Source organism: Halichoerus grypus, chromosome 5 (genome assembly GCF_964656455.1).
Source record: "Halichoerus grypus chromosome 5, mHalGry1.hap1.1, whole genome shotgun sequence".
Taxonomy (NCBI): Eukaryota; Metazoa; Chordata; class Mammalia; order Carnivora; family Phocidae; genus Halichoerus; species Halichoerus grypus.
In genome coordinates, this window is record NC_135716.1 from 147,442,112 (window position 1) to 147,456,977 (window position 14,866).

General features: G+C 36.0%; 1 protein-coding gene across 4 annotated transcripts in view; it reads left to right on the plus strand.

The window, feature by feature from the left end:
* EPS15 (epidermal growth factor receptor pathway substrate 15) overlaps positions 1-14,866 on the plus strand; it is a 140,589-nt gene that overhangs the window by 101,695 nt on the left and 24,028 nt on the right. For all 4 annotated transcript variants that reach the window (XM_036108416.2, XM_036108412.2, XM_036108414.2 and 1 more), the window contains 7 exons: positions 263-424; positions 823-1,020; positions 7,125-7,328; positions 9,330-9,446; positions 9,674-9,764; positions 12,655-12,690; positions 13,792-13,928. In XM_036108416.2, the coding sequence (XP_035964309.1) occupies positions 263-424; positions 823-1,020; positions 7,125-7,328; positions 9,330-9,446; positions 9,674-9,764; positions 12,655-12,690; positions 13,792-13,928 (945 nt within the window). The remainder of the gene's footprint in view (positions 1-262; positions 425-822; positions 1,021-7,124; positions 7,329-9,329; positions 9,447-9,673; positions 9,765-12,654; positions 12,691-13,791; positions 13,929-14,866) is intronic.

A 14,866-nucleotide genomic window follows, 5' to 3' on the forward strand; every position in this document is an offset into this window, starting at 1 on the left:
CGTCTGCCTTCGGCTCAGGTCATGATCCCAGGGTCCTGGGATCGAGCCCCGCATTGGGCTCCCTGCTCAGCAGGAAGCCTGCTTCTCTCTCTCCCATTTCTTTGCTTGTGTTCCCTCTCTCGCTGTCTCTCTCTCTGTCAAATAAATAAATAAAATCTTAAAAAAAAAAAAGACTTTATTTTCCCTTAAGATAGGCTTTTAAAAATTGTTAACCTTCCCCCTCTCCAAAGATAATAAATATGTTAATTTTCTTGTATTTCAGGATCTGCAAGATGAAGTTCAAAGGGAGAATACTAATCTGCAAAAACTCCAGGCCCAGAAACAGCAAGTACAGGAACTCCTTGATGGACTAGATGAGCAGAAATCCCAGCTGGAGGAGCAACTGAAGGAAGTTAGAAAGAAATGCGCTGAGGAGGCCCAGCTGGTAAAGTCTGGCCATTCGCTGCTGCCTGTATCTATACCTTAGTTGCTTTTCCTGGAAACATTCTTTGCTTCTTGTTGTTGCTACTGTTGTTGTCAGGTGGCAATCTAGTCAACAGCTGGGGCACATGAAGGAGTTGGAGCCCTCCTGTTCATCCGGAAATTGTAGTACTACTTTTCCAAATTTTAGCTGAAAGTGTGTGGTACCTATGCCTTCAAGTCCCCTCTATTTCTCTCTTAATTGCCCTTCTCTATCAAAAATATGTACTTCCAAAAAAAAAAAAAAACAAAACCCACCAAAATAGTAAACTGAGCAAATAAACATATTTGCATTATGGAACATTTTAATGACAATTCTTTTTTTTTAATCCCCATTTCTTGTCATTCACTCCCATGTTACAGATCTCATCCCTGAAAGCTGAATTAACTAGTCAAGAATCGCAAATCTCTACTTATGAGGAAGAGCTGGCCAAAGCTAGGGAAGAGCTGAGTCGCCTACAGCAAGAAACGGCAGAATTGGAGGAGAGTGTGGAGTCAGGGAAGGCTCACCTGGGACCTCTTCAGCAGCACCTGCAAGATTCACAACAGGAAATCAGTTCAGTAAGTCTTTGTGGCAATGAGAAATATGCTCAAATGGGGCCTCACCATATCCTCTTAGTAAATAATACTTTCTCGGTTTGTGTTCCTTTCCCCTCACTTTTCATTCATTTTATACAAGTACATTTCTTGTTGCCTGTCGTAAGTTAAAATTGTCATACATCTTGTACATCTGATTATTATCACTGGAGTCATGGCCAGGGGTATGGGTTTAGGTTTAAGTCTGGCTCTGCCACTTAGTGCCTGAATCATCTTAGTATCAGATTCCTCATCTTCAATATTGGAGATTTAACAGTACCTCTACCTTTTAGGTCTGCTGTAGGGATTAAATGAAATGTAAAGGACTAAACGCTGTGACACAGTTTAGCAATAAATGCTCTCTAAGTGTTGCTTATTTTTATAAATACCGCCCCCCCATGAACATTTGCTTATTTGGAGACCTTTATTATTTTAATTAGGGAATTGTTCTTTATATAGATAAACATGCTGTGTTGTGTGGGTCCAGAGTATAGATCTTTTGCTTTGTTATTCTAGGCTTCCCTAAATGGAGAGTAATATTTTATAGAATGATAGTAAGATGGGAGGAGAGAGATCATGTAGCTCATTCTTTTCATTTTGAATTTGAACGAACTGAAGCCAAGGAAGGTTAAGTAATTTACCTATGGTTACATTGCCTTTAAAAGAGCCACAGCCTAGAATCCAGATCTTCTAACAGGTAGTCCAGTGTTCTCAGTTAATTATTATGTATAATGAAATCCTACCCCTTGATATGCTTTCTTCTCCTCTCTTGTCTGACAGGTGAATACCTACTCACTCATCTTGCAAGACATAGCTTAACTTTTTATTTCTTTATAGCATTTTCTGAACCCTGCCTGTATTGGACTCTACTTCTGTTACAGCAATAGTAACATTTTCCCCTGCATATTTGTTTATGTGTCTGTCTCCCCCAGCTGACTGAGCTTTTTGGTCTAGGAACTTAAACATTTTTTTTTTCTCTCTCATCATTTAGCACAGTTCTTATCCTGCTGTAGGTACTCAATAAACAGGTACCCCAAAAGAAGGCTGTCCTAGTGGGAATGCTACCAGCTGAATGAATAATCTTTAAAATAATTTTCTTCTTCGAGTTTATTTAAAATTGTTTTTTTATGAATAATTTACATACCATAAAATTAACAGGTTTTAAGGATACAATTCAGTGATTTTCAGTAAACTTAGAAGTGCTCAATCCCATCACAATCCAGTTTTAGAACATTTCTATCACTCCTAAAAGATCCCTTGCACCCATTTGTAGTGACTCCCCACTTTTACCCCTAGGTAAGTACTAATCTGCTTTCTGCTTCTATAGGTTTGCCTTTTCTGAGCACTTCATGTAAATGAAATCAAACACTATGTAGTCTTTTTCATGTGGTTTCCTTCACAAGCATAATGTTTTTGAGGCTCATGTGTTTTGTAGCATGTATCAACATTATATTTCATTGTATATTTATAAAGCATTTTATTTATCCATTCACTGATTAATGAGCATTTGGATTCTTTCTGTTTGTTGGCTATTATGAATAATGCTGCTATGAACATTTGCATTGTTTTCATTTTTCTTGGGTACGGAATAGTTGGTTATATTGTGAAGTTATGTTTAAGGTTTTTTTTAACTTTAAATTGCCAAACCATTTTCCAAAGTCGCTATACCATTTCACATTCCCACTAGCAATATATGAGGGTTCCAGTTTCTCCATAATCTTATCAACACTTTATTGTCTACCTAACTGATTTTAGTCATTCTAGTGGGTATGAAGTGGTATCTCATAGTCTCTAATTTGTATTTTTCCTTTTTTTTTTTAAATTTTTTTATTAACGTATAATGTATTATTTGTTTCAGGGGTACAAGTCTGTGATTCATCAGTCTTAACACAATTTACAGCGCTCACCATAACACATACCCTCCCCAATGTCCATCACCCAGCCACCCCCTCCCTCACACCCCCCTCTACTCCAGCAACCCTCAGTTTGTATTTTTCTAACGACTAGTGACGTTGAGTATCTTTTCATGTGCTTATTAGCCATTTGTATATCCTCTTGGATGAAATGTCTGTATAAATCTTCTGCCCATTTTTTAAAAATGGATTGTCTAATTATTATTAAATTACAAGAGTTTTTAAAAATATCTTCTGGATATAAGTTCTTTATCAGATATTTGATTTGCAAATAATTTCTCCCAGTCTCTGGCTTGTCTTTTCATTTTCTTTAAGTTTTTTGAAAGGGAACTTCTTTCAAAGGAAGGAACATAAATGAGAAAAGTAGAAAGGACTCTGGATATTATAAATTATCATTGAGAAAATAAAACAGTGTTTCTGAGCAAGGAAAATAATCTCAGCAAACTATACTACCAAGTGTGCCAGATAATATTTGCTATCTGTAATCTGTGGAAGGAATTATATTATCTATATCTGTGGAAGGAATTGTATTATATCCTTGCATCTGATCTCCAAACCTTAAGAACAAACATACCAGGGGGCACCTGGCTGGTTCAGTTGGTAGCGCATGTGACTCTTGATCTCGGGGTTGTAAGTTCAAGCCCCATGTTGGGTGTAGAGTTTACTTAGGAAAATAAATAAAACAAACAAACCACATACACACACACAAAATACCACTTTCTTACATTTGACGTAGTGACTTGTGTGTCTTTCCCACAGAGGGCAATATTTTCCCATGGGCCTATAAAAAAATGAAAATCCAAATAGTAAATTATCCTGAAACTTTAATTGCTCTTTAAAGCTAAACTATAGCTTTTCTGGAAAAAAGAATAACTGAGGAAAAATTTGACTTGCTAAATTTTCATTTATACTTCTTACCTTGTATTTATGGTAAGAAAAACCAAAGAACCTTTGTACCTCTGTATCTTACTTACACAAATATACTGTTTTTATCAAAATGTTTCTGGCAATCTGATAATTTATTGCATTTCTCTTGCACAGTTTGCAAAGAGCTTGTGTTGTGTGATTTTTTTTTTTTTTCTATATCCTCTAAGTTTATGCAGAGACTAAGGAAGAGACAGGCTAAGTGATAGGTATGTGAGAGGGCCAGACACAGGAATGCCTAGTTTTGTTCAAGATTTTATTGTCTCAGAAGTAACTATAAGAAATTAGCTGTCTTAAATAGTACTCTTTGGTAGGCAAGTATTTCCATGTACTGCTTCATGGTTATTATTTTAGTGTTAAGGTTTTAAATTTTAGACTGTAAAGGTTTAGTGGATATTGAAATTGTTTTAATGGTCATGATAAAATTTTTTTAAAAGATGAAGTAAGACAGGAGTGTTCTGGAGTGTTCAGAGCTTTTGAGTCTTTGGTGCTGCTGACCACCAAAGTGTTCATTACTTAGGACTCCATGAGCTGACCCACCTTGACATACTGGTAACTAGAAGCGAATAAACATCATCTTATTGCTCTTCAAACGCATGCGGCCTGAGGTGTTAAAATCATTTTGTGAGCTTCATAGGTTCAGTCAGGGACAAGAAAAAAGTCAGAAGGACCATGGCTGGGAAAATAGGAGATACTGGGCAGCCCTGAAGCAGATGGACAAGAGGAGAGCTCTGCTTCTGGTCCCCACAGAAAACATCTCCCTGGCCTATATAGTCGGTGATTGTGCCCGACTCAGTGAGAAACACTGCCTTATTCCATAAAACGTAAAATTGTTTTCTCCATATAACATAAAACCGTTTCATACATGCACATTTGTTTTCCTAATATACATTGCAAGTTTTTCATGTATAAAAATATTAAATTAACTATTGTTAATAATAGAGTACTACACTATGTGCATCTTTTTTTTAAAGGTTTTATTTATTTATTTATTTATTTGACAGACATAGCGAGAGAGGGAACACAAGTCGGGGAGAGGGAGAGGCAGGCTTCCCGCTGAGCAGGGAGCCCGATGCGGGGCTTGATCCCAGGACGCCGGGATCATGACCTGAGCCAAAGTCAGACGCTTAACGACTAAGCCACCCAGGCACCCCCACTATGTGCATTTTTAAAATAGAAAGTGAAAAGTCTGATAATTCTACCTCCTGGAGAAAAACAATGTTTGCAGCATGGTATCTTTTTCGAATTCTGTCTGTACGTAGATGCACCTCTTTGTGTGTGTCTGTGCATTCATATGTATACCTATACAAGTTGTTTTTGTTTAGAAAAAATGAAGACATACTTTGTATACAAAAAATAAAATAAGAATGAAATAAGACAATAGGATATATGAGGGTGCATTACATGGAATACATGCATTACATGGTATACAAGGATACATATTACTTCATGAAACTTTTCCACAACTGTATGTGCATGTGTGTGTGCATGTAAATTATGCATGTGGATGAATGTGTCTGTATTACATATATGTGTTTATGTATGTATATACACACAGAGAGACCTATCCAAATAAATACATATATTTACTAGATTAGGGTGTAAAATCTATTTCTTTCTATAGATTAAGGTAAAAAAAAAAGTTTATAAGCCACAACTCAATATCACTAGGAATATACAAGGCATATGCTGTGTATTACAAATGTCTAGTATTTTGGATTGTCAGTTTAAATTCTAAATACAATGCAATTTGATAGATGCATATGCTTACTGATACCCACGGTTTAAATTTATAAGCACAATACTGGTTATTCGGTGAACCATTCGGTGAACATAAATTAAGCACTTACAGTATATACATCATTGTGATAGATTTTGGAGGTACAAAGTTGATAGCAAAAGTTGTGGTCCCTACCCTCAAACAGCTCAAGGTCTTTAACTTTTTAAAAATGGAGTGAGTTAGTGGAAAAGAAACAGGGAAACTTAATTGGTATAATCGTGAGAAATGTAGTGTGCTAGGCACTTTTATACACATTGTCCATTATTTACACAGACCTTTACATTTTACAGAGTTCTTTCAAATATATCTTTGCTTCACTTAATCATCGGTGGAGATAGTTCTTACTCACTTTATGGATTAAGAAATGAAGGCTTGGAGAGCTTACTTCGACTAAGATCACTTAACTAGAAGGTGACAGAGCTTGACTGACATCTGTTTTCCCAGTTCAATATAGTGTTCTTTTCCCAGGTTATGACCCTGAAAAGATCTGTGGTAAATTACAGATTCCAAAATGAGCAACTTAAAAACCTTATGCAGAAAATAAGATTAGGGGAACTGAGCCTTGATTTGTGAAATGTCAGTAGGGAATTTTTATGTTTGCTAAAAACAAAAAACACAGCATGCTAATAAAGGGAATTCCAACGTAATGTCAAAAATATATTTTATGAAAACTGGGAACTATTCAGTAAAATTCCATTCATTACTCCTTTTCACTAGAAACATTTTGATTTTGCCCTCTCTTCAATTTCTTTGAGATATTTATTAATTTATTTTTCTTTATTATAGATGTTTCTATCAATGAGCATCATTTTTTTCCTGCCTCTGGTCCCAGTGTTTTTCTTTTAATATATATTACAGTTTATTAAATTCTGCCTCTCTTTCCCACTATTGTTCCAGGAATATAAAGTCACTTGGATACTGGAATCCAAAATGCTTTGTCCTTTAACGTGTTTAGGATAGCTTAGATTTAGAGAACACTTCCTAGGGCTCTAGCCCATTAATAAATAATGCCAGAGCATAGGACAGTAGCTCATTTTACCTTAGTCTTCACTCCTCTCCTTCCCAATGGAAGTATGGATGGCTCCAAATCCTTGTGTGCTCTCCCTCAACTTCCTTTATGTTTCCCAAAGCTTCATCACAAAGTCTTCTCTTGTTCTGTTACTTTGCTATCTTTTTCCCAATACCCTGATCCTTCTTCCAGTTATACCTAAAGGACACCAAAATGTAGATATTTGAATCAAAACTCTTGGAGCTTTCAAAAGATGTGCAAAAGCAAATCCATATATACTGGAATGTCAAGAGAACTTACTAGGATGGATTACTGAAATCTCTCCAAGTCATGCTGCATTCCCAGAGGATTCTCTTAATGGAAGCAAATTTATTTTTGACTGAGTCTAAGGATGTAGCTATTTTTATGTTCCGTGTCCTTCTAGTAATAAATTCTGTTCTGTATTTCTACTTTGTGTTGACAGATGCAAATGAAACTGATGGAAATGAAAGAGCTGGAGAACCGTAATAATCAGTTAAATTGGTGCAGTAGCGCACACAGCGTTCTTGTAAATGGTGCTACAGATTATTGCAGCCTCAGCACCAGCAGCAGTGAAACAGCTAACCTTAATGAGCATGCTGAAGGCCAAGGCAACCTGGAGTCAGAGCCCATACACCAGGAGTCTCCAGTGAGTCTAATAGTTCTATAATCTTCATAATCAACTTCAGAAGAAAAAAAATTGATTCAGGTCAAAGTTTTTGTTGACATCATACTTAATATAAATATGGGACCTTGCCTCATCTGAGGACAGTTGATTTTTTTTCCCCCAGAGGGAGAGAGTAGGTACTAATCCAACAGTTCTGACACTTTTAACTAGTGTAAAAATGTAATTTTAACCAATCTATTTGTTATAAAGTGTGTTTTCAAAACAGTAGCTCTATAGATAGTAACTTTTAAAACATTTATTTAAGTATTCTCACCCAATGCTGAAAGTAATTCTTTATTTCATAATGTTGAGGACATTTATTTACCAGTTATTTAGAGAGCACACAGCAGTGCTGCTATTATATGTGAGAGCCGCAGAGACAAAAAACTGTAACCCTGCCTTTAAGCAGCATGTAGTCTAGTGGTGTAACACTGTGTGAAAGGGCTGTGATATTCAGGTAGGCCAGCTTGGAGGGGGGCTCAAGATTGTATAGAGAAAGCTTTATAAGTGAGCTTCAAAGTAAGAAATGTTAAGCAAAGAAGAAGGTGGTATATTCCTGGCAGAGAAAACGGCATTTGCATAGGTATGAGATGGGAGAAACATGCGGCACAGGGTCACAAGAAGTTCTCGAAGGATATCTTGTGATGGTGAGGGGAGTATTGGTAGGAGATGAAGCTCTCTTATAGTGGCTCTCTGCATTACCTCTTACTTAAAATATAGATGGCTGCACCCCACTACAGACTTGCTGAACTAGAGTTTCTGGGATGGTACCAGGTACATATATTTTTACAAAAAATTCCTTGGGTGATTATGATGTGCACCTGGATAAAAATGACCACTTTTAGGTCAGAAAGGGACAGAGAGTAAGAAATTTGGATTCATTTTGAAGCATTGGGGGATTTATCTTACTGCAGTGAGTAGCCATTGAAGAATTTTAAGCAAGATGTGACCTAATTGCATTTACCTTTTAGAAAAACGTAGAAAATGAATTTGAGAGTGTGACTGGACACACAGAGATTTGTTAAGAGACTATTGGAGCGGTCTGTGTGAGATTGTTTTAGCCTAAACTTAAGCAGTAATAGGGATAATGAAGAGAAGAATACAAGTTTGAGAGATACTAAAGACATAAAATTAACAGACTTGATTTGTATTAGGTGTTGCAATCTTGGAAACATTATACAATGTTCTTTTTAAGTGCAAAAGGTTATCCTTCAAAGACATAGGATGGTATGAAATGGAGATTTCCCCTGCCACTTCTTCAGCCCTATTACCTACTGGTCTAAATCCAGAAAACAAGGGAATGCCATCGAAGGACCTTTAACCAGAAGGATCATGATCAGATTCATATTTTAGATCTATTCCTTTAGCTACTATAAGAAGGATCAGTGGGAAGGGCACATATTGGAGGCAAGAAGGCAGTTGGAAGGTTACGCTGGATCAGAATGGTGATACTGTAAATGGATGATAGTGACAGTGAGGATAGAGAGGAATGGATTTGAGAAGGAGGTAGGAGGTGAACTCAGCAAGACTTGGAGGCTAGCTGGGAGATGACCAGAGAGAAGTGATTAAGTGGTTAAGTTTTCTGGCCTGAGTGACTTTGATGCTTGATGATACCATTTTTCTAAGAAAGATTTTTTTTTTTTAAAGATTTTATTTATTTATTTATTTGACAGAGAGAGACACAGCGAGAGAGGGAACACAAGCAGGGGGAGTGGGAGAGGGAGAAGCAGGCTTCCCGCCGAGCAGGAGCCTGGTGCGGGGCTCGATCCCAGGACCCTGGGATCATGACCTGAGCCAAAGGCAGACGCTTAATGACTGAGCCACCCAGGCGCCCCTCTAAGAAAGATTTTAAGAGAAGAACTCATTTAATGAATGCATTCTGCTTGTCTTCTGTATTTTTGGCAATTTTTGGTTATCCTTTGTCAGTTTCCTCTGCCAAGTAGAAAATACATTGTTAGTCCATTTAGCATTAATATTTTGTAGGCAAGAAGTAGTCCTGAAATACTGCCTTCTGGTGTGACTGATGATAATGAAGTGGCGACAACAGCTGTTAATGAGAAAGTTTGCCCTGAATTTAATAGTGACAGACATTCAAAAGAGGTAAAAATAATTTTATATGTAACTATTCTCATTACTGGTTTTCCTAGATGGGTTATACACTGTTTTAGGCTAAGGAAAGAAAAATGCATTAAGTGAACTTTATGACTACAGAAATGTTTGTTATATTACCATCCATTGATTTTTCAAAGCATGTTATTTTATTTTAAAATGTTACATCTTAAAACTGGTTCCTAAAAGAATGCTTTTTAATTTAAAATTATTTTTAGGGAGATCCATTTAATGTAGAATCAAGTTCACTGACAGATCCAGTTGCAGATACAAACTTGGATTTTTTCCAGTCTGATCCTTTTGTTGGCAGTAAGTACTCTTATTTTTATATTATGATTTACCAAAAAAAAGTCTTTTTAATGTAACTGTATAAGAATTAGGGCTCAGTTTTGAGATCCTACTCAAAGTAGAGGGGTGTAGAGATGTGATATGCTTATATTTGCTGGAATTTGTCCTCGTCAGGCAACTAACTCCTTGGACTAAGTGACTGATTATGTCTGAGGAGCCCCTCCTGATTAAGAGCATGCTTCTTCTTCAGAATAAGGACCAAAAGAAAGATATTATGGACCAGCAGAGGAGATTAGGTACTCTTAAGTCAACCAGCAATTTTTTACTAAAGTGCCAACACCCTGCTTTTAAAACAGTGGAATCTATAGCAGTTAGAACCTGAATCCCTGCCCTTAAGGGGCCTATAGTGTTGTTGAAGAAATATAAGTGTAATAAATTGAAATACCTGATGTCAATGTAAACTATGTTAAATACCACTGGTGTCAAAGCTCTTTTTGCATTTTATTTATTTCCAGATCTATTTGTGAAACTGGTCAGTTTACAACAGTTTTATTTTTTTCTCCAAGTTTTTATTTAAATTCCAGTTAGTTAACATACAGTATAATATTAGTTTCAGGTGTAAAATTTAGTGATTCATCACTTACATACAACACCTGGTATTCATCACAAGTGCTCTCCTTAACACCTATCACTCATTGAACACTCCCCCCCCCCCCCCGCCCCAACCCACCTCCCCTCTCGTTACCATCAGCGTGTTCTCTATAGTTAAGAGTCTGTTTCTTGGTTTGCCTCTCTCTTTTTTCCCCCCATGATCATTTGTTTTGTTTCTTAAATTCCACATATGAGTGAAATCATATGGTATTTGTCTTTCTCTGACTTATTTCCCTTAGCATAATACTCTCTAGCTCCATCCATGTTATTGCAAATGAGATTTCATTCTTTTTGCTGGCTGAGTAATATTCCACTACATATATATACACACACATATATTACATACATACAACCCACCTCTTCTGTATCCATTCATCAGTTGATGAATATTTGGTGTGTTTCCATAATTTGGCTGTTGTAGATAATGCTGCTGTAAACATAGGGGCGCATGTATCCCTTCAGATTAGTATTTTTGTATTCCTTGGGTAAATGCCTAGTAGTGCAGTTGCTGGATCCTAGGGTAATTCTATTTTTAACTTTTTGAGGAACCTCCATACTGTTTTCCAGAGTGGCTGCACCAGTTTGCATTCCCACCAACAGTTGCAAGAGGGTCCCTTTCTCTGCATCCTTGCCAACACCTATTGTTTCTTGTGTTGTTAATTTTAGCCATTCTGACAGGTGTGAGGTGGTATCTCATTGTAGTTTTGATTTGCATTTCCCTGATGATGAGTGATGTTGAACATCTTTTTATGTGTTTTTTGGCCATCTGTATATCTTCTTTGGAAAAATGTCTATTCATGTCTTTTGCCCACTTTTTTTTTTTAAGATTTTATTTATTTGAGAGAGAGTACGAGTGGGACAAGCAGAGGGACAAGCAGACTCCCTGCTGAGCATGGAGCCCGATGCGGGGCTTGATCCAGGACCCTGATATCATGACCTGAGCCAAAGTCAGATGCTTAACTGACTGAGCCACTCAGGAATCCCTGCCCACTTTTTAATTGGATTATTTGTTTTTTGGGTATTGAGTTTTACAAGTTCTTTATATATTTTAGGTACTAACCCCTTATTTTATATGTCATTTGCAAATATCTTCTGTGGAGCATCTTTCTGTTTGCTTATTGGCCATTTGTATAACTTCTGTGGAGAAATGTTGATTCAAATAACTTGCCCTTTTTTAATTGTTAGTCTTTTTATTGTTGACTTGTAAGAGTTCTTCATATATTCTGAATACAAGTCCCTAATCAAATATATGATTTCCAAAATATTTTCTTGTATTTTGTGTTGTCTTAATTTTGATGAAGTCCAGTTTATCTATCTTTTCTTTCGTCACTTGTGCTTTTGATGTCATGTCTAAGATCCAAAGTCATGAAGATTTACTCTTAGGGTTTCTTCTAAAAATTTTATAGTTTTAACTATTACATTTCAATCTTTGATCCATTTTTAGTTAATTTTGGAATATGGTATGAGATAGGGGTCCAGCTTTATTCTTTTGTATATGGATATCCAGTTGTCCCAGCACCATTTGTTGAAAAGATTATGTTTTCCCCATGGAATTGTCTTGACACTCTTGTCAAAAATCAAATGACCATAAATGTAAGGGTTTATTTCTGGACTCTTTAGTTCTAGAATTATTTATTAAAATAATTTTTTAGGCTCAGTGTCTTTGTTTCTGGAGTAGTGATGGAAATACCCATTCAGTATTCTTATGAAGAGTAGAGAATCTTGTTAGTAAAATTATTGCTGTTGTGCCTGTCTTTTCCCTTCTATTTGTAACCTCAGCTTGTGATCAAGGGGTAAGTATAGTTGGCTCCAATTAAAATTTGCTTCTTTTGGGGCACCTGGGTGGCTCAGTTGGTTAAGCATCTGCCTTCCATAATCCGCTCAGGTTATGATCCCAGGGTCCTGGGATGGAGCCCCACATCGGGCTTCCCTGCTCAGTAGGAAGCCTGCTTCTCCCTCTGCCCCTCCCCCTGCTCGTGCTCTCTTTCTCTCAAATAAATAAATTAAATCTTTAAAAAAAATCAGCAGTCATTAAAAAAATTGCTTCTTTATGAGGTATGTTGATGTTCTGCCTTTACTCTTTATTATTTTAAATGTTTCCTAAAGATGCATGGCATTTAGTGTTTTGTCTACTTTGAGGTAGAGCTAATGAAACAGACTGCTTTAAGAAACTTTGCTTCTGTTTAAAGTTACCTTTAAGTAATGGTGTCACAACAGTAAACATTATTATTGTGATTTCTGCTTATTTATTTTATCACAGGTGATCCTTTCAAGGATGATCCTTTTGGAAAAATTGGTACGTATATCATTGAGGTCCAACTTAGCTGTAATTTAATTCTGCTTAATTATAAACTTATTTTGTATTTAGAAATGAGAGATCAAAGTAAGGTAGTTATAGGAAGTGGGCTTCCTTTTTATTCAGTTTTTAAACTGATGTAAGGCACCACTAAAATGTTGTATGTGCCTGGCATTTTCAGAGAGAAAGTGGTAGATTCTTGTGAATTTGCTTAATGAACCATTAGCTTTATTTATTTATTTATTTTAAGATTTTATCCATTTATTTGAGAGAGAATGAGAGAGAGAGAGCCTGAGAGGGGGGAGGGTTAGAGGGACAAGCAGACTCCCCACTGAGCAGGGAGCCCAATGCGGGCACTTGATCCTGGGACTCCAGGATCATGACCTGAGCCGAAGGCAGTCGCCCAACCGAGCCACCCAGGCACCCGTTAGCTTTATTTTTAAGAAAAATGACATTAGTGTTTATATTTTGATACTTTTAATAATACTTAGACTGATTTCTCCTTGGTAGCCAAGGATTAGATGCGTATAGTGATCTATGCTACTATAGTGTTTAGAACATTTTGTTTTCCTAAGATTAGAGCATATGAATGGGGGGAAAGGAAACATCTTAAAGAATTACTAAATGTCAGGCTTTATAAGATAGTCTTTCCCTGGGATTTTACATTAGAATAAAGCAAATCTTGTGTACCATTTGTTATGCTTCCCAAACCTGTTCCAAATAAGTTTATTAGGTGAAAGACTATCTTTTAACAAAATCACAAAGGAATTTGTGATTCCTCCTCCCCTAAAATTAGAATCACCAGCTTAGAAGAATTTTTAAAGCTGGCATACAAGTAATCTTTGTGTAATAAGTATTGGAATGATTGATTTGCTTTGGGTGAATGATGAGCAAGTAGGAAAAAGAATATGAATTAAAGCTATTTTAGGTGCAACTGTCTATATTTTTTTTATAATCAATAATCATAACGCCAAGTACCTTAATTTAGATTCTGCAGAAGTTCAAAATGTCTTTTAATTAAGGCAGTTATTGTACCTTCAGGTGATAGGAAATTTAGTGTAGTAGTTTTTAGTCTTTCATATATGTGCTGTATTTTCTTAGATCCATTTGGAGGTGATCCTTTCAAAGGTTCAGATCCATTTGCATCTGACTGTTTCTTCAAGCAGTCTTCTGCTGACCCTTTTGCCACCTCAAGTACTGACCCTTTCAGTGCAGCCAGCAATAGCAGTAATACATCGGTAAGTGGGAGGGTTAAAAACTGTTAAATGGAGAACAAGCATCCTAAGTGAGTATCTTGAAATATACAGTGTTGAAAGGATCCTCTTTTAGATTACTTCTGATGGGCTATGTAAAAATGTCAATCTCATCCAGTCCATCTAGTTTTTGGTTTTTTTTGTTTTTTTGTTCAGACTGGCATTTCACAGCTTTATCACTCCCTGTAATTGGCTGGAATAACTTATTTCATCTAAAAATCAAGTCCATCCTTAATAAGGATCAAATATTATCCCATTGGGGATATTTAAAATAAATGATTTGAAATCCATTAATAAATAAAGCTTTTCAGAAATGTGTGGTATGCATTATTGAAATAATAAAATAATAAAAATCAACCTTAAAATAGCATTGATGTTTTAGAAAGATAAAATCATTTATATTATAGACACATTTTATATATATTATATAACACATACGTGTTAATCTTGTAGAGAAATACAAATTCCTACTAAATGTCAGACTCTCTTTTGTAAATCTTCACAACCTACAAAGTAGGTGTTGGTAGCCCTATTTTAACAATAAGGACACTGGGACTTGGAAGTAACCAAGGTCATACAGCTAAGTGGCTTTAAAAAGAAAATATATTATGGCTTTTTAAACATACCCAAAATAGAGTCATATAATGAAATATTTTAAGAAACCTCCATGTATCCATTACCCAATTTAAATAATTATGAATGGTTTTGGAATTTGTTTTTATTTTTTATTTGGAGACTTATTTTTTTAAGCAGGGTGTTTCACCCAAAAAAGAACAATTGATTTGATGGGCATTTGAAGCAAAAATTTTGTCTTTTAATTCTCTTAGATTAAGAATACTCCCTTAAAAGAGGAATTGATTGTTTCAAAGTTGATAGATTTTGTATTCTTTAATTGCTTTCTTACTGTACTCAGTAAAGAGCTA